The following is a 20,653-nucleotide window of genomic DNA, read 5'->3' as shown; positions in this document are numbered from 1 at the left end:
CCTTCCCGACCAGTAGGAATCTGTTACGAACTTATACGACTTTGTTCAGATAATGATAGAACATTCGAGATAATTGAGGATAGTAATCCGACTTTTTCACTTTTCGTGTCGTATCGCTGTTTGGTCTCAAACGGGAGCAATAATCGGCAATGTGTGAACTCCGCATAAGGGACATAGTAAGGCCGTTAGTTTAAGGCCCCACATAAGGGACATAATAAGGCCGTCTCATTGGCAATAATACCACATCTTCTTTTAATATATAGTAGAAATAAAATTAGCAGTGAACTTCTTTTTTCAAAGTCGAAATTTTGGCATTTCAAATCTGTAAATTTCGACTTTAACTCGAAGTTTAAACTATTCAAATCTCGAAATTTTGACTTTAACTTGAAACTTTAACATTCTTAAATCTTGAAATTTATTCAAACTAAAAATTTCTGTCAACATGCATGTTCTTTCCGAATGAAACTCTTCAATATAAAATGATTATACTTATCATATTTTTGTAGAACCAAACGAATTTCTGAAAATAAATTGCCAAAATGTGTGGATCCTCGGTTGCTTTTTAATTTGCGTCCTTGTCTTCTCCTCCTAAAATTGTAATACTAGTAGCTGTGTTTGATTACTAACAGCCTATGTTTAAATAGTGAGGAAACGACGAAATTTTCAGTTTTAAATTTTTTTTTTTTTTGTTTTCAAAAAGTCGATATGTTGAGTTTAATGCCTTGTCCACACGTACATTTGATTCGAATCGAAGGCCAATCGAATTCGCTAATCGTGTTCACACACTCTTCCTTTTTAATTCGAATTGATTTGAATTGTCTAATTCGCACTAACCAATTCGCCTTAGAAATCCGTTTTTGTTGATACGAATTAAAAAGTTAACGACGTTCGGACAGTAAAGCGAATTACGTGTAAACGCATCATAAGAAAAGTCAAAATTTGGAGTTTAAGAAAGTAATTTTTTGAGTTTGAAGTAAAGTCGAAATTTTGAGTTTGAGAAAAGTCGAATTTTGCGTTTGAGAAAATTCGGAATGTCAAAATTTCGACTTTGAAAAATATTTCATTACACATTTTATGTTTACTATGTCCCTAATACGCTTTCGTAAGAAATACTTTGAAAAAACAAGGGTTCATGCTTTTTATTAGATATATATACTATTGGGAGTAAAAAACCAGCGAATTGATCTTTTGATAATAAAAAAACAAATGTTTGGACTTTAACGGTGCTTTTTTGTGGACTTTAGCGGAGCTTGTTATTAATGACTTTAACGGCGTTTTCTTGTGGACTTTAGCGGAGGTCATTTTGTGGACTTTAGCGGAAAGTTTGTGGACTTTAGCGGCGTTGTGGACTTTAGCGGAAAATTGTTGTGGACTTTAGCGGTGTTGTGGACTTTAGAGGAATTGTGGACTTTAACGGTGCCACAACACACGTCACACATGATTACCTTCTTTTTCATTTGTTAAAAAAAAGACATTATCATGATCGATTAGTTTTGACTTGTAGCTTTTTACAGAATGAGGGTTGATGCATTAACAATAACTCAAGAATGTTTCACTAACTTGCAAGAAAATGTGGTGAATTGTTTACATTGTTGAATTTAAACATGTTACGGTGTATATGCATTAATCATGTTTTGCACATGTTTTTGTATTTTATTAAATTATGTACATCTATTGATAATTATGAGCTCCCTTTTTATTTTTATAAATTTACAATTTTACGTTTCCGAGTTAAAGGGGGAAATGTGAATGCCTACTCCTGAATGAATATCCAATCTTTTACAAAAATCGAAATTTTACAAACGAGTGTTTGAAAATGGTCAAAAATGATTCCTCACTTATTCTTATTCTTAAAATTTTAGACAAAAATTAGCCTTTAGTCCTTTACTGGACCTTCAACTATGCTATTTTATAAATATCTGCTGGTTTGTACAGAGTTTGGTTTAATTTTAATATATACCTTTATATATATAGTTCCATCAAAATTAAATTACTGTTTATAAAAGTAAAATAATTGTCCGTAAAAGTAAAATAATTGTTCGTAAAAGTTAAATAAATGTTCATAAAAGTTGAATATATTTTCATAAAAAGTGCAATATTTATTCATAAACACAAAATTTGCATTCCAAAAAATAAAAATGTTTGTTCATAAAATAAAATATATGTTCTTAATTTTTTTGATTTTTTTCCCGATACCACATTCGGAAACCAGTGAATGTTGACATGCTTGAGTTAAAACTGAAAGAGCGGTGATCCGTTCTGTTATATGGCCCATCTAGATTATGTTTTTTCGGTATGTTCGTCCGTTCGTCCGATCGTTCGTTCGCCCGTCTCTTCCGCTTCAGGTTAAAGTTTTTGGTCAAAGTAGTTTTTGATGATGTGTAAGTCCAATCAACTTGAAACGAAACTTAGTACACATGTTCCCTATGATATGATCTGTGTACTATAAACACATTCTTGTCTGTCCTTCTTCGTGAGTTCTTTTTAAATAACCAGTTCTTTCCGTGTCAAGGTCTAAATTTTCTACGCAAGACTCTGGTGCATAGAAATTTGAATCAAAAGATTGGAAACTCATCATTGACCTAACAAATCAACCCAGGGAGATGGCATAAGTTTGTTTAAAATTGCCCGATATTGAATTGTGATCTACCAAGTTTACGGGGGAAACACTGTGAATTTTCTATCAGCTCTCGATATGTCTATCATTTAAACTACAAACGGGTACATACTCCTTGATTATTTGTTGAAAGTTGCCGGTATGTTTATATAAACAAATGTCATGGGGACAAAACAAATGTCATGGGGACAATGTTGAAATATTTGCAAATGAAACTTATAAACGTTTTGACATTTCCAGTGACGAAGGCATACAGAAAAGGAGAATGTTAAATACATGTATGCAATGGGGTAAGTACCTAAAAATATAGCAAAAAGGTCCGAATAAAAAAGGACAAAACATCCATTCTACTTTAAAATTGAGAATGGACTATAAATTATATGCAACATGTTAATTCAGGCTCATCAGAAGAAATTGACAAATATGGTAACCGTTATCTTTACACTACAACCTTTACATTTTTTTAGACATGACAGGGCTTTGATAGATAAAATCAGATGCATTTTGTGTTTCAGACAAAATAATAACGTATCATTTTTTCCTGCATCATAAGCACATTTCGACAATAAATGTCTCTTCCGCACAGGCAAAGGTCGAAGTCGCTATCTGCATTTTGACCTTTGCTTGATATTGAAACTCATCAGAACCCGTTATAAAGTCACCGACGTAATGTTTACGTCAAATTAAAAATAAAGACTTGACGCAACGTCAATTCATTGAGTCGAAGTTCTTTATTGATTTTTAAAATGAGTTGCCTCCCCTCTACTATTTGATATCAGATATTTGCAAGGAATACTTGGAAATTTTACATGTTACAGACGATTTCATTGAGTATGTAGATAAAGGTTATTTCTTTGGTTAGCTTGCTTGTTAGCTGTACAGCAAAGGCGGCATTATTATGTTAGGTTCACTATCCTCCTTTAGGTTTGGGCCCACTGGCTGTCTATGAGGGGGCCCGCTCCCGTCACGCTTCAGTGATTTCCTATATAATCAACTATATTTTTTTTCTCATAAGGGATGGCGGTCCCCCTACAACCCCCCCTCCCAAAAAAATCTATCTTTCTGTCGGGCTAGGCTACTTTGAAAGGAGGGTAGTATACATAACTTAATTATAATTTCACGGTTCAGCTAGCAGGCAAGCTAATCAAAGATATTCCCTTTCCCTTTTTGCGATAACTTTATACGTGTCTATTATATAAAAAATAAGATTTGGTATGGTTGTCAATGAGACAAATCTCAACAAGAGAGACCAAATGAATAGATAGTTAACAAATAAAAATCATCGTACGGGCTTCAAAAATGAGTAAAATTCATACAAGGTTATTTACAATAAGTTGGACTACATATATACATAACGTTCAAATCGTATCCTTAGCGAAACTTGATTTTGCAGAAGCTAGAGACCAGAATTGTGAGAGTCCGTCTAAAGTTACCTATCATTTGACCCACAAGTTATTGTTTTGTTAACCGAAAGTAGACAAACAAACTTCCTTATTCTAGCCAAAGTTATATTCGCTAGCCAAGTGTTACGATCCACTCCCGTTCTTTTCACCCTTGGCGGATCGCCGATTGAGATAAAATTTCGGAGACACAATATAAGGATTTTCATTAGTTGCAGTTAAAACTCGCTGCATCTAATCAAAAAGCGCCTATAACATGATCACGTGTGAATATAGAAGGTGTTTGTAAACACGTGTAAATGAATATATTATCTTTATTCTCATCACCAATTACATAGGTACAGAGAAGACATGTAATACAATACATTAAACACATATACAATATATACAACAACAACAAAACAAGTTGCTTTCTTTAAAAAAAGAAATGCAATCTTAAACCCAAATGCTTGCTTGGCATTATATATTAGATAATTGTTTAATAAAGATGTATTGTTTTATATTACTTCTGTTGTGCATAAGAATTAGAAACTGACATTGCCTGTTTACTTAATGTTAATTTTATTTTTAATTATTCTCGTTCAGAATATTAATCGCATTGTTTACATGAAATCTTATCTTATATCTAAACACAGCTGGTTTCAACGTTTGACTCTAATTAAAATACTACGCATGTTGGTAAATATATTAGCAGCTTGTCATTGTGTGCAAGGAAATATTATATCATAATAAATTTCAGATCATACGTAAAATATCTTTATAGCAACTTAATGCTTATTCAACAGATTAGTAAGCTATTGTGCATGTGGATTTGAAAGGTGGTCATATAAGCTATTGCGCATGTATTTGAAAGGTGGTCATAGAAAGAACAGAAGTGTTCCGAATAACATCCGGTGTTCCGAAAGACTACATCTATCGTCCAATATATACAGCGTAAACCCTCAGGGGTTTACGCAACAACAGAATTTATGCAGGAGGACACACTCGCTTGTTTATAATTCGTATATTAAACTTACATAAATTTATGAGATCTGCACTATTTGTAACAAATTGACATAATTTCTTTTTAGTATCTAATACATCGCTTTTGTCCCCTTTTCAACCTGTGATTTAGTTGCCTTTTTATAATTTCCCGTTTTTTTTCAATAAAATACCCAAATAACTAAACTCTTGAACTATTTCTATCTCTTGATTATCTAAAAAAAAAATGAAAATTGTCTGGTAATCTTCCACATGAAAAACATAATATTTTGGTTTTGGATACATTAACTTTTAATTTCCAGTAGTTACAGTATTCATTAAAACTATCTAACTGTATTTGAAGATCTTGTGGTGTCTCAGTCATCAAAACAGTATCATCTGCATCACATTTAACATTTTTCCATTTACATTGTTTAACAGTAATTTATGCCAAAGCCCATCCCTCCAAATTTTGTCAAAAGCCTTTTCAAAGTCTATAAATGCACAATAAAGTTTTTTATTTCTTTTCTTTAGAAGTTCAAACAGAGAATGTGATATAAATAAATTATACATAGTGCTATAACCTTGCACATTGCATGTGTTCAATGTAAAATCAGGAAATCGTCAAAATATTTGTTCAAACGCTCGGTTAAAACAGCCGTGAACAGTTTACCCAAACAACTAACAATGGTAATTGGCCGAAAAAATTTTGGATATTTTTTTGTCGAGAGTTTTCTTGTATATGTTTTCAGATCCAGCCAAATTTGATCTATTGACTGTAGTTCGACTTTTTTTTAAATTTTCGTCTAAATTTACAATATAAATGTTGTCTCGCAAATTTACATTCTCGATTAAACCATGATTTATCAATAAATGATTTCTGACGTGTTTTTCCGTTTTTACTATGAGAAATGCCAAATGTAGCTTTTGCACTTTCTATAAAAATTTCACATAGTTTCTCAACATGTATATTAACATTAATGTCTACCCTTGGTTCTGTCAAATTATTAAACGATCATCTATTTTTCCTTGGTTTATATTTTGTTGAAACTCTATCTATTTATCACTGTCCCACTTTCTTATCCTTTTTACACTTTCTTCTATATAATACGGTACCTCACATCCGTTTACATTTGTTGCATGCACACGAATAGACAATGGACAATGTACATCAGAAAATAATTTTGAAAAATCTACTACTTTCAAAGTACAAAATCTGTTTATAAAATTCACATTACTAATGCAATAATCTACAACACTTGCATTCCTGCAAGTCAAGTTTCCTTCCTTGCCACCATTTAACCTCCCATTTAGTATAAAACAGTTATTCCCTTAGCAAAAAACTAAAGAGCCATACCTATTTTTTCCAATATCTCTATTTTTCTATCCCTCGGAATATCTAAAAAGTCCAAAATGGACACACTATTTTCTATTAAATCAGAGAAATTACTTGAAGGATCATTAGAGTCAAAAATAAGAAAATCTTTCTCTGAGGCTGTTCGACCATTAAAATCTCCAACCAAACTGACAAATATATATCGTGATGATAAGTCCAGACACTCAATTTCAATCTGACAAAAAGCATCCCAAGATGCATAAGACGTGTACTCTGGTGGAATATACACAATTTCAAACACTGCATCTGTATCAGTGTTCATCAATTTAGAACTTATCTCAAACCAAAAAACAAACTTGCTACCCGTATCAATAACTTCAATGAGATGTACATATTTCTGTTTGTAACCAAGTAGATTACCACCAGATTTCACTTTTGCAATTTTTTTTTCTGTTTTTAAATTTTAATATATAACCTGGTAGTTTTATTTCATCTCTATCATCAAGTTTGGTTTCAACTAAGCACATAACGTCATGATTTCTTAACAAAGTTTCAAATTCAGGATATTGTAGTTTTTTCATGATTCCACAACAATTAAGTGATAGGATATTGAGCATATCAGGATATGCACTTTTAAAATCACTATTTGACATAACTAAATTTTCTGTATTCATGGAAGCATTTGCACTAAAAAAAAATGTCTGTTGTCATATTTACATTATCATCAATAAAGTTTTAATCATTAATATTTTCAGTTTGATTTACCTCATCAATTTGACTTTTAACTATTGTTTTGTTAACATTCAGAACAGGTTTATTAATGTTATTATAATGAGAACAGTTTGAAGTATCTACATTAAGACTCGTACTTGTGGGTTCTCCCTGACATCCCTAAGTCGGCGTTGTACCACTTTTAGTTGGTCTTTTATCTGGTGTTGTCCTGTTGTTAATTAAGCGGTGACCTCAATGGTGATGGACGAGCTTCATTTAGAGAGCTACCATTTGATATTTAGGGAGGGAGGCTAGGATGGAACATTTTGTCCTGCATTTTTTTTTAGTTGTAATCTCTGTCCTGCCTTTTTATTTTTCACTCTATCCGGTCCTGCTTTTGTTTTTAGTTTATCCTGACTTGTTTTACATAAATTGTCATCCTGACTTTTTTTTTTAGCAAATGTCTCATCCTGCCTTTTTTTTTTTACTCAAAACTCCTGTCCTGCCTATTTTTTTCAAATTTCATCCTAGCCCCCTCCCTAAAAATCAAATGGTAGCTCCCTTACCGCACTGTCACTTTCCATATTTCTGTCACAGTCGTCATCCTTTTGTAGATGGTACAGCTGTCCATCAATAAACAGCCGGTCCCTGACTAGAACTACATCTCTTTGTTGTTGTTTGGCTTCTTTCATCACCGCATATAGTTTTTTTCGCCGTTTAATTTCTGCTGGAAACTGTTCACTTATGCCAAATGGGGCACCTTTCAGCTTGAAAGCGTTATTTAGTACAAATTGAAGGTCGTTGTGGTAAATTAATCGAGCGAGAATATGACGGGCACCATTAAGTCCAGTCTTACCAAAGCGATGAACGTTTCCAAACTCGATGAAGTGATCTATTTCTAGTTCATGACGCAAGAATCCTCTGAGTTTGTTTTCACAGTTTTCAAATTTTGTAGGACAAAAGCCTGTAAAAATAAGGTTTTTTTCATACTGCGGCACTGAATACGGGGCGCCGAATGGGACTCTTGTGGTTTTGTACAAAATTCAATTCTGTCATAACAAAATCATTTTTGTCTTACAAAACTATGTGCTACAGACTTGTTTTGTGAGAACTTCAATTTTGTGATGACAAAATTCATTTGTGTAGACAAAATTCATTTTTGTCATGACAAAATTCATTTGTGTAGACAAAATTCATATTTGTCATGACAAAATTCATATTTGTCATGACAAAAGTCAATTTTGTCTAAAAGGTATTACAAAATTGACTTTTGTTACCTGATATGGAAATTAAATCACAAAAGTCAATTGTGTGAGGTAAGATTCAATTTTGTGAGACAAAATTGACTTTTGTGAGACAAAATAAACTTTTGTGAGACAAAATTGACTTTTGTGAGACAAAATTGACTTTTGTGAGACAAAATTCAATTTTGTCAATTTTGTTGAGACAAAAGTCAATTTTGTTAATTTTGTTGAGACAAAAGTCAATTCTGTCAATTTTGTTGAGACAAAAATCAATTTTGTTGAGACAAAAGTCAATTTTGTTAATTTTGTTGAGACAAAAGTCAATTTTGTTAATTTTGTTGAGACAAAAGTCAATTTTGTCAATTTTGTTGAGACAAAAGTCAATTTTGTGACGACAAAATTCATTTTTGTGACGACAAAATTAACAAAATTGACTTTTGTCTCAACAAAATTAACAAAATTGACAAAATTGACTTTCGTGAGACAAAAATCAATTTTGTTGCGACAAAATTCAATTTTGTCAATTTTGAATTTTGTCAATTTTGTTGAGACAAAAGTCAATTTTGTCAATTTTGTTGAGACAAAAGTCAATTTTGTCTCACAAAAGTCAATTTTGTCAATTTTGTTGAGACAAAAGTCAATTTTGTCAATTTTGTTGAGACAAAAATCAATTTTGTCAATTTTGTTGAGACAAAAGTCAATTTTGTCAATTTTGTTGAGACAAAAGTCAATTTTGTCAATTTTGTCTCAACAAAATTCATTTTTGTCAATTTTGTGTAACAAAAATTGATTTTGTATGCAAATTAGTTAACAGAAACCAAACTAAACTAATTTGAATACAAAATTGACTTTTGTCGCCCAATTTTCAAATTAGGTAACAAAATTCAAGTCTGTGTAACAAAAATGAATTTTGTCATGACAAAAGTGACTTTTGTCCGCTGATAGATAATTTTGTATGACAAAATTTTAGATTTGTAGTATGATACAAATTTTGTTAAACTGAACTTATTTTTGTTGAACAAAAGTCACTTTTGTCCGTACAAAATTGAATTTTGAGTACAAAACCACAAGAGTCCAATTCGGCGCCCCGTACTGAAGGTCTAGAATTTTGTCACTAAGATCATTTATTTCATCGTTATATACCTTGGCCCGTATGCATAAAGCTACTTAATTAAGATTTTCCTTAGTAAACACTTAAGTTAAGGAAACTCCGCCCTTTTTATCTAAGTGGTATGCATAAAAAATATTAAACTAAGTATTTCCTAAGTAAAATCTTAGTTGTTTTAAGTCACGCCCACAAAACTTAAGTGGTATGCATAAAACTCCTTATACTAAGGAAACGCCTAAGATAACACTTAAGTCTAAGGTACCTATAGAGCTTCCTTAAATTTTCAAACATAGTTTAAAATCAATCGAAAGTATGCGTTTTTTGCAGAACATTAGTTACCTACAGTTACCTTGATTAATAACTATATCAGTAATAAAATACTAATTGTTCGTTTATTTATTGCTTAATATTAACAATCATCGTAATTTTCTTCAAATCACGTATAATCAACAAATAAGAGATAACAGTGGGTAGTTTCCCATATCTCGTGTGTATACCGAAAAGTACTCAGTTTTTATACTCATGTTATTCATGGTTCTATTTTTCTTTTGTTTACTCTGTACGTGCACGTTTTTTAGATTTTAAAAATACTCCCCGCATGTATCATTCGTAACTGTAAGTTCAAACAGAATTAAGGAATGAAGAGAGGGCACGCAAAAAAACATTTTTTATATCATGTGTGTGTGGGTTTTTTTTTTTGGGGGGGGGGGATCATTTGAATTTTCAATTTAGTTTCATTTTAAAGAAGTAGGGCATACAAAGGGGAGAGGTGGACATGGACCTCCATTTTGTTGAAACAATAAGTTGATTGTTTATGGAATCACTGTTACGGAAGTCAAAAGTCCCCACTGCTACACCTCATGGAATTCGAAGTTTATATAAGATCATATAAGATATTTATGATACCTTACTCGTATCATATTTTTTTTATATTTCATTATATATTCAATGAGATATATTGCGGTTTCGAAAATATTGCTAAGTACGTTAAGATGTTGAGAATATACTTACTGTCATAATTTGTGTCAGTATAGAGTGTAGGACTTTTGAAAAATGTCCTTGTTTGTATATGGATTCCTGGAAAAAATTTCTACCCCCCCCTTTTTTTGTTGTTGTAAAAGGGAAGTGATAAAAATGTGAATTTCTCATAGATTTTTTTCAAACCATAAGCAAATGTAAACAAGGGGTCTGGAATGGGAGATGTCAGCGCATAATAAGCTGAACTATAATTAGTGAACATTAAATTTTTATTGAAAAAAAAATGTTTTGTAAAATGATTTGCTTACAATGTTACCCTTAGTCTTGTGCTACGCCACTGAAACCTTGATCATGTTTTGTTAGAGTTTAAAACATATTGTTGTATCCAAAAAATATTACACCCATTAAAAGATGATTAAAGATTATTCATTTGGCTTACTGAAATATTTTTTTTCCAATGCTCATCCGTAAAAACATCAACCTTAAAAAGCGTTGTCTTATATGCGCCTATTGTTCATCATTTATACTATGTTTATACGTTGTTTTGAATTGTTAAACATACCAATATCAATTTAACCCAAGCTCTTTAAAATAAAAGCATGCATTGATCAATAAATATAAATAATCATAACAAACTTTTACACGGTACATGTGATGAGCTAGTATCATACGGTAATTAGAGAAAGGTTCCGATTTAAGTATTCCTTAGTTAACTTGAAGACTTAAGTAAGTTTATGCATACCGCTTAAGAATTTTACTTAACTAAGGAAATTCTTAGTGAAATCTAAGTTTAAGGAATACTTAAGTTAAGATGTTTTATGCATACGGCCCCTTGTTTGCAGACGACTGAGAGATATTTTGTTGGCTTTGCTCAAACTTTAAAAAAAAAAAGTCAACTTTTTTGTTGAGAGCGCTTATTTGGTCAGACGAAGTTTTATATTCAGTTTAACACTGATTATACATATCACTCATGATAGCTTGTACGCTAGTTTCTAGAGAATTACTTTTTCCTTAATAGTTATCCCACGATGACGCGGTGTGTCAGTGTAAGATCACCCCGATGGCCGGAGGCCAGAGGGTGATCTAACACTGACATACCAAGTCCGAGTGGGATAACTATTTTACATCCCAGCTGTTTTAGATTAAACAAAAAACCATTTACAATTTATAAAATCTAGTTAAGAACGCCACACAACCATTATAATATTCTTTATAAATTACTAAATGATTTATACCCTTTTTGACCCCCGAACACGATGAGCGATGAGTAGATATCAAACAATGACAACTCGCCCCACTGACCAATCGGCCCACACTATATCGCCACTTTATGAAAAAATCGCCCCACTCTCGTTTACCGACTCATCCCACTTTTGAAAAAGTGTAAAATCAAACTGAACAATCACTGACAACTCACTTATTAACGAAAAGGGTTTAAACCTCACTGAATAAAGGTCTGCCAACTCGCCCCACTTCTAAAAATACCTGCTTCCTTTAAGTATGTTAAATTACTGATAGTTCGTATCCAGTCGTCCTGGTCTAGTGGTATGTTTCATGGCTTGATATGCTAAATGTCTCGAGTTCGAATCCCAGCATATCCACTGGATTTTTTCTACGTGAATTTTGATAGATAGTCTTTTCCGTATAATTGTATCTTTAATTATAAGTTTTATAGTCGATTTGACATTCCCGCCAAAATGTTACAGAACAAAGGAAAGCATGCATAACAAAGAAACTCAAACTAGGGTGATCTGGTAGGGGTGATCCGGCTCAGATCACCCCTGTTAGAACAAAGGAGCTGGGATGTAACTCCAAGTATTTAAAATTTTTCGTAAGTATACGCAGATCAGCAGATAGCAGTGTGACAGTGGTTTTTATTTTCTCTATACTTTCCATTCCAGATTCAATCTTTTTTATACTTTTTTCTACAGATGTTACAACACTATGAATTAATGTTAAGAGAGTTGCCGTATTATTTTCATTGCCATCCTCTATGATCTTACGGCTTTCAGCAAGAATTGTTGTTGTTTCGGCAAGACATTTTGTGTTATCCCCTTGGAAGCCTCTTTATTTACTGGGTTGGGTCATGAATATTGATAGAGTTCGAAGGTCAGCTTTCATACCTTTTAGCGTTACTCCTTTGTACGTTACATTTATCGAATCTTGTGAGTAGATTTTGGTAGTGTAATGTGATTACTATTTAGACGGTAAACAAAGAAAATACTATAGTTATCAAGTCTATCTTTTTACAAAAAGTTATATTTCATAACTCAAAACTCACAGTATGATGAAAGTCGAAAGTAACATATTATCGCAAAATCCAAATGAAAAAAAACAACTTAAATTATCATTTTTCTTCATTTTTGACGGAGCAGAATTTTCAAGACACCGTCCATAAGGGGACATATATATATATCCAACTTTAATGTAGAAGGTGTTTGTAAACAATTTCCACGTGTTTATTTTGCAACAAATTTTTACATCCCTAAACAAACAACCACATTCAGTGACAATTTTAAAATTTTTAATCGACTAATAAAAGTTCCTTTGTTTATTTCTTGCACAAATGCATGAATGTTAATGTATATTTTCGTTTCCGGCTTTACTAAGTGTGTAGAATCTAAGCGCTACCGTGTTTTATCTCCAAATTGAAGAGTTCAAGTGCTGTTAACGTATATTTGTTACACCTAACAGAAGTTCCACTGGAAACTTTGTTACAAACAATGTCATAATACCTGTACCTGTTGGAACAAATATTCTATACTATGTATTCCGTTAGGAACATATATGTGGAAATAATATTCCAGAACATTTTTTCCTTTTGAAACTTATATTATGAAGGAATTTATATTTCGTGACAGTGCTATCATTGGTCAAGAATAATGTATTCGGAATGACGGGAGTGGATCCTTACCCTTGGCTAGCGAAGATGAGCCAAAGTATGCTACAACCATATGTTTTGATGAAGTAAAAAATGAGATATCATATGACACAAGAATTCTCTATTCGAAGGACGGAAGCAGAGAAATAAATTTCTTTTGTTTTAAAGATTTAAAACATATATAAAAAAGAAGATGTGGTATGATTGCCAATCAGACAACTCTCCGCAAAAGACCAAAATGACACAGACATTAACAACTATAGTTCACCGTACGACCTTCAACAATGAGCAAAACCAATATATCTGTCTACCGATGTTAAATCATAAACCATAAACTCATCATTATAGACGAAAAAAGTCTGAACTGAAAGTTCAGGCTTTTTTACCACAAGCACTTGTATCAGAATGTATACCTTAATATTATATTAAGGTATATAGGAAATTTATTTTCTGAGACAAATGCTTGTGTTTTTGACATATTATTAAATCCTTAAATTTGTCAACAATAAACAATACTTTCCAAATGCCTAGATTGTTGTAGCGATTTTCCAAGTTAATTCATAAAAGATATACACATTTTTAAATGCCACTATCTGAATTAAGTTCGAACTGAAATTTTATCCTTTATTTTCAATATAGTTAAATAATAGACTTTGACAGAAATAAACAAAACTAATTAATAACCTAACATATTGTAAAATCAGTATACAATCGAGATAGCTGTCTAGGAATTTGAAAATCTGGAATAGAAGCTTCGTCAAAACGAGAAGAGAGCATCTGGTGTCCAGTTGCAAGTTTTGAAATCAATTTTTTAAATCAGTGTAGAGTAAGATATCTTGATGTTGGAAACTGAAAGAGTCTGGATAACATTAGTCAAGATGGGTTCATATTCTTTCTGAACAATATGAGCATAATACATCTTCAGTCCAAACTTGAATAGCACACAAAAAGCCAATACTTGACACAAGAAGTTCTAATTTGTGACGGGAAACTCAGTCTTTTCCTCTCAAGAGTACGAATGTGTTTAATGTGTTTATATTTTTATGACAATCGTATTTATCTTACCTCCTAAACATTTCTAGGAATATGATTGGTTAAAAGCGTCCTCGCGGAAACCGTGTATATATAATATTAGGTTAGTTGGGAGGCGGGGCTTATTTCATACACGATTAGCAGTGGAGTTGCGTCCCTTTATATTCCATAGAATAGAATAGAAAAGAATATTTTTATTTCCCAAATTACAGGGCGTATAAAGGGCATAAAATCAAATAAAATTGATTTATATAATTGGTAACAACAACAATAATAGTGGCATATACATATATATTTGGAATATAAGCATTGGTCAGAATCAAGCTAAAAACCACATATAAATTGTGAATAAAAGAATAATAAAATTACATTATATATGTATTCATTCTCAAATTATTTACCTGACCATACCTGATCTCCTTAATTCAAAGCAGTCACAAATATAACAGCCCAATTTTCCATAAGAGTAACATTTTCTTGGGTCAAGAGCCATAAAAATTTAGAAGATTTCTTTGGCCCAAAAATTACTGCAAATTTAAAAGTTATCATAAATAATCTTAAATATTCTTGAAAACTTGACTAAGGTATAAGGTACTAAGAAAAACAAAACAAATTTGACACCAAACAAGTTACCATAGCAACAAATTATGACTTAATTTGAATATTATGTTAAATTTCGTGATTTTCATTTTTTTTCATCAAATTTGAAGTACATGTATATTTTAGATTGACAAAGTATGTGCGCACCCAAGAAACAACTTTATATTTTGTAAGATTATGTCAATAGTTATAACAAAGCTTCTGTTAAATCATTTTGTTGTTTCTTGGCTGCGCAGGATGTTTCCACAACGGAAACAAAGATAGAAAACTGCATAAATTCTGTATTTTTTCATCATTTTTGTGAAAACAGTACATATTATGACGTCATCAGATAAAAATCTTTATGTTTTTCATTTATATATTTTGACCCGATGCATTTCTAAACATTATGTGCCAATTTGAAATGGTAATCAAACATTTTATTTTCATGGGCCAAAACTAGACCTTAATGCCCCTACTCATTTATAAAATTATAACAATTGAATTGTTAGAAATGACTTGAAAAAAATCGTCCCTTTGAAGAGGTCATTCTAATAAAAAATGAAGCTCATATTCAACTTTACCAAGTGAGCAATAAGAACAAAGACGCTCAGATCTTTCTATATGTTTTTTTTTAAATTCTGTCTGACTCAATTTTTAAAGAGTGAACGATTATTCTTAATTTACAAATTGACTGTCTTTTTTTTGAAGTCCTGTAATTCTAAATATTTTTCTTTTTTAAAACAATTTTTTATAGAAAAATAAGTACCAAACTTCCCTTTTTCGGAGTTAACTGTTTGATACTTCAGTTTATTCCAAAATGTTTAATAACTTTTACAAAGTTTATTTTTAACATACTGACTTAAAGAACCAATTGATTGGTCAAAATTTGGTAATTCAATCTCTCTCTGAATATAATCTATACTAGAATACCTTGATTAATTTACATTAGAACTATGTAACTGTTTACAACATATAAATGCATCAAATAATAATCCTTCTTTCAAACGTTCCAGTCTATGACAATATTTTACCATTGATAAAATTATTATAGTAAAACACATAGGAAATCTACCAAGCTCTGACATTACAGCTATATTACTTGACTTTCTGTTTACACCAAGAATATTTTATACACGTTAAGATAGTCGGTAAGATAAATTCGTTACATAGTGTGCTAGTGACGTAATACGGTATTTGCTCTCACCCCATTATATGGAATTTACTGACCCCACATATACCGTAGTAGGTCACTAGCACACTATACATGTAACTAATAATGGAGGTTTACTGATTTACTACGTACCGTACGAATCGTAGTACGAACTGGGAGCCGTCATTGAACTTTTGAAATTAATTCATATAATGTAGATATAGAAAGATGTGGTGTGAGTGCCAATGAGACAACTCTCCATCCAAATAACAATAAAAAAAGGTAAACCATTATTGGTCAATGTACGGCCTTCAACACGGAGCCTTGGCTCACACCGAACAACAGGCTATAAAGGGCCCCAAAATTACCAGTGTAAAATCATTCAAACGGGAAAACCAACTTGCTGCAATGATCGAAATGAATTACTTTAATAATAAAAACTAATTTTAAAAAACCCATGCAAGTATGGCACGCCGTTATTATATTTATTCAATTTCGAGATATCTTATTTAGTTAAATAAGATATCTTATAAACTAATTGAGATATCTTATAAACTTTTAGAGATATCTTATATATTAATTGAGATATCTGATTTATTAAATAAGATATCTTATATATTAAATAAGATATCTTATTAAAATGTTTATAAAGATATCTTATTAAATATATAAGATATCTTATTTGAAATATAAGATGTCTCTATTAATTTATAAGATATCTTATTAACTATATAAGATATCTTTTATATAGTTTATAATAGAGATATCTTATTTACTTAATAAGATATCTCTATTAGTTTATAAGATTAGTTTATAAGATATCTCTATTAATTAATAAGATATCTCTATTAGTTTATAAGATATCTCTATTAATTAATAAGATATCTCTATTAGTTTATAAGATATTTCTATTAGTTTATAAGATATCTCTATTAATTAATAAGATATCTTATAAAGTATGTATTTAAAAGATATCTTTATAAAGAAGTAAGATATCTTATAAACTTTATAAGATATCTTATTAATTAATAGAGATATCTTATAAACTAATAGAGATATCTTATAACCTAATAGAGATATCTTATAACCTTTTGGAGATATTTTATAAACTTTTAGAGATATCTTATTTACTTTTAGAGATATCTTATTAACTTATAGATATATCTTATTAACTTATAGAGATATCTTATAAACTAATAGAGATATCTTATAAACTTTTAGAGATATCTTATTAACTTATAGAGATATCTTATTTAATTGGTTATAAAGATATCTCTATTAGTTTATAAGATATCTCTATTAATTAATAAGATATCTCTATTAGTTTAAAAGATATCTCTATTAATTAATAAGATATCTTATAGAGTATGTATTTAAAAGATATCTTTATAAAGAAGTAAGATATCTTATAAACTTTATAAGATATCTTATTAATTAATAGAGATATCTTATAAACTAATAGAGATATCTTATAAAGTAATAGAGATATCTTATTTACTTTCAAATTAAATAAGATATCTTATAAAAATTAAAGATATCTTAATACTTAATAAGATATCTTGTTAAATAAATAAGATATCTTTAAATTTGAATAAATATAAAAACGGCGTGCCATATGCAAGAACTAAATTATGATACGAAAAATACGCAATTCTGACGCGTTAACAAATATAACCAACACCAGTATCATTGTATGTGTTTTAGAAAGTACTAGTTTATAGTTATTATTTTATTCATAAGTCAGTATGGAAACAATTTTTTTTCATTAATTTAAAAGATAAAGAATCAAATGTTTTTAGTATTAATCGCTATTTTACAAAATAGCGTCAAGGAGGCTATATTGCCGGAGTAGTTTTTTTTTGTCGGATTATTTTACTTATCATTTTATTTACTCATTTCAGTGTTAACATCAAAATGGTGCTTCATGGTGACCCTTTTGTTATTTCTTTTTTTGAGTGTCCAAAGCATTTCTGTGACGGATAAATACGCCGTTAATTCTGGCCTGGCAACTGGAAAAGCGATGGTGGAACTGCTTGAAAAGGGAAATTTTGATGAATCTTTGACGCAGTTCGGGAAAGGTATAGGTCCATACCTTGGTGCATTGGTTCCATTCGTAGGGTTAATTATGGCGTTAATTCCATCCGAGTCTAGTCAATTGGCCTTGATAAAGAACATGATGAAGGAAATCGACTACAAATTGAATGAAATAGTTAATCGAATCGACGACATCGAACGAGAGATTCAAAAGAATGGTCTGCAATGCAACTACGGGGGATTGGAGCAGAATATAAAAAAAGCGTCGCAAAGGTTTCAAGATATTTATTCTGACAATACGCATGGTGTAAGTGAAGAAATAAAGAAAAAAGCTAGGGAAAACAGGAAGAAATTTTATATTGATAGTTACCACAGTCTTTATCACGATAGTGGCTTAGAATTATATAATAGGATTGTTAAACAACATGCATTTTCAACTGATTTTGGCACTTCCGTGTTGAGTTATACTCAAAATGACCTCAGAAAGACACAATCATTTCTTCTCCGTGTTATGGCACTTCTTTTGAAAGCTGCAAAAGTAGAAGTAGGCTATTGGCTACTTATCAATGATTCTTACAACGCCGAGTCTACGAAGGACACATGGCAAAAAAGAACACAGTCGGTGCAACGGAGGTTCGAGGAAATAAAGCGCAAGTGTGTAGCAAATTATCAAAGTGAATCAGGAAAGGATATTGATAGGTATTCTTCTAAATTCAAAACTCAGACGAATAGACAATTTGCCTATGGACTAATTACTCAACTTCACGGAAAATACTACTGGAGGGACTGGTATGTTATCGCCTATAACCCAATATATGGCGGTGACAATCATTGGGTAATGGTCAAAGGAGGACACATTAAATTTAGGAAAAATGGAAAAAACATAGTAGTAGCGAGTAGGGATAAAAGTCACTCATTCATGGATTTATACAGTGCTGAGCAGGAAATGAAAACAGTACGGGTTTCAAGTTATCGTAGTGCGACTTGGGGGGCATATTACACTGTCCCTCGACCAGCTAAAGACATTTATAACTCCTTAGATAATGGACGTGCCTCATTGGTTAGTGTTATAAGATCTGACGCGAATGCAGCATACTTTTCATATGCAAGTACTAGTAAATCGAAACTTATCAGCAGGGGTTCTTATAAGCTTGTGATGTGGGGTTGAAGATCTAAGGTTTACACAGAGTGGTGTTGTCACTCATATGATTCAATACTTATTAAAATGCAATGTGTGTGTTATTGATATTCTTTTTATTTTGAATGGACAAGGTATGGTTTTGGATACGACCAGGTTTTTTTCATATTTGGCTACATTCAAATAAATCATAAGTGCCTTCAGTAATAAAAGGCTATGCTCATTTCTAGCTTTTTAATTGACAATATGGACCGGCACTGATATCATATTCAAATATAACACACCGGAGATATCACGGGTCCGTGATTGAATTAAAGTATATAACTACATGTATGCATAAGCCTTATTATAGTATTGGTATTGTCATCTGATAAAATCATGCCGATTATAAGATGCCGTGACAGTTTTCTCTGCTTTCAAAATCTTTCTGTTTGAACCCGTCGACCGGGAACTTATTAATTATTGGTTATATTAAATTCATTAATTATTTGGAAAACAAAAGGGTCTGGAATGGAGTATTTTTTAATCAATAACATTGTCCTAAATTAGTTATCAAAAATTCAAATTCAAATATCTATCACCATATAAACTTTAAACATTAAGTTTTTGACATACAAAATAAGTAAACACTATAACTATATTTCACATATATATATATATACACAATCATTCATTTACAGTAAATATTCAAGTGTCCCCTGTTCTCAGTTCTAATGACCTTTTGATGTAGGACCCCAATGTGTTTACTTGTGATAATGTTGATAGATTGAGTATAAAAATCAACTTTTTTTCATCAGATAAAATTTAATCTTTAACAGAAAAATTAAAATCCAAATTGTTAAAAAAGTTATTTCTTAGTTCCATATTTAATTTTCAATCTAATATAAAATGTTCTTCGTTTTCTATTTTTTTTACATTTAAGGCATAATCTCTGCTCTATAGGAATATTAGTATTTCTGCCTTTTTCTATATTTAAATTATGGTCACTTATTCTTAGTTTTGTTATTAATTTTCTATAAGACTAGTAAAGTTTTTTTTTTAAATTGATATTTGGATGGAGCGTTGTCTCATTGGCACTCACACCACATCTTCCTATATCTATTTGATGTTCTTAAATAGTCTTCAAAACATAAATTTTATTTAAGATTCTTATATAAATAAAGTTTACTTTTTTCATCGATGTTTTGCATCTTATCATGTATCAAATTTTCAAAGTAGTTTTTAGAGCTTTTTTTTTTTTTTTATATATAAACGATAAATGAATTATTTTTTTTGGTCTAAATTGTACTATATCTCAACTAAGTTCACTTAAAATATTTTTTACATATGAAAACCAGGAGTATACTCCTTCTGAGTCTAAGTTTTTACTAAGCGTGTAAGCTTCTTTCAAAAGAGGATTTAACTTACAGCATTCAAATCTCTTTAAATATAATAAAGTTTGTGTTTCAATATTAAATTCTATAGGAAGTCTCCCCAATTCAG

General features: G+C 31.0%; 2 protein-coding genes across 3 annotated transcripts in view; one reads left to right on the top strand and one right to left on the bottom strand.

Moving 5' to 3' along the window:
* LOC139525975 (uncharacterized) overlaps positions 1 to 20,653 on the bottom strand; it is a 65,948-nt gene that overhangs the window by 42,283 nt on the left and 3,012 nt on the right. The gene's annotated exons all lie outside the window — the stretch shown is intronic.
* LOC139525974 (uncharacterized) lies at positions 2,863 to 19,275 on the top strand. 2 transcript variants are annotated; one of them, XM_071321163.1, is made up of 2 exons: positions 2,863 to 2,907; positions 17,901 to 19,275. In XM_071321163.1, the coding sequence occupies exons 1-2, from the start codon at positions 2,883 to 2,885 to the stop codon at positions 19,199 to 19,201; spliced, it is 1,326 nt and encodes a 441-aa protein (XP_071177264.1). In that variant the 5' UTR covers positions 2,863 to 2,882; the 3' UTR covers positions 19,202 to 19,275. The 2 variants fall into 2 exon arrangements, with proteins under 2 accessions (XP_071177264.1, XP_071177265.1); XM_071321164.1 differs by lacking the exon at positions 2,863 to 2,907 and adding an exon at positions 12,027 to 12,185.

The sequence above is a fragment of the Mytilus edulis genome, chromosome 6 (genome assembly GCF_963676685.1).
Source record: "Mytilus edulis chromosome 6, xbMytEdul2.2, whole genome shotgun sequence".
Taxonomy (NCBI): Eukaryota; Metazoa; Mollusca; class Bivalvia; order Mytilida; family Mytilidae; genus Mytilus; species Mytilus edulis.
Note: the sequence above shows the minus strand (reverse complement) of the source record. Positions and strands in the feature narration are given on the sequence as shown.

Bases quoted from the DNA above. Each gene is read 5' to 3' on its own strand.
- LOC139525974 (XM_071321163.1), top strand. From the start codon at position 2,883: ATGTTAAATACATGTATGCAATGGG. The intron at 2,908-17,900 runs GTAAGTACCTAA...TACTCATTTCAG, and splicing joins AAATACATGTATGCAATGGG to TGTTAACATCAAAATGGTGC.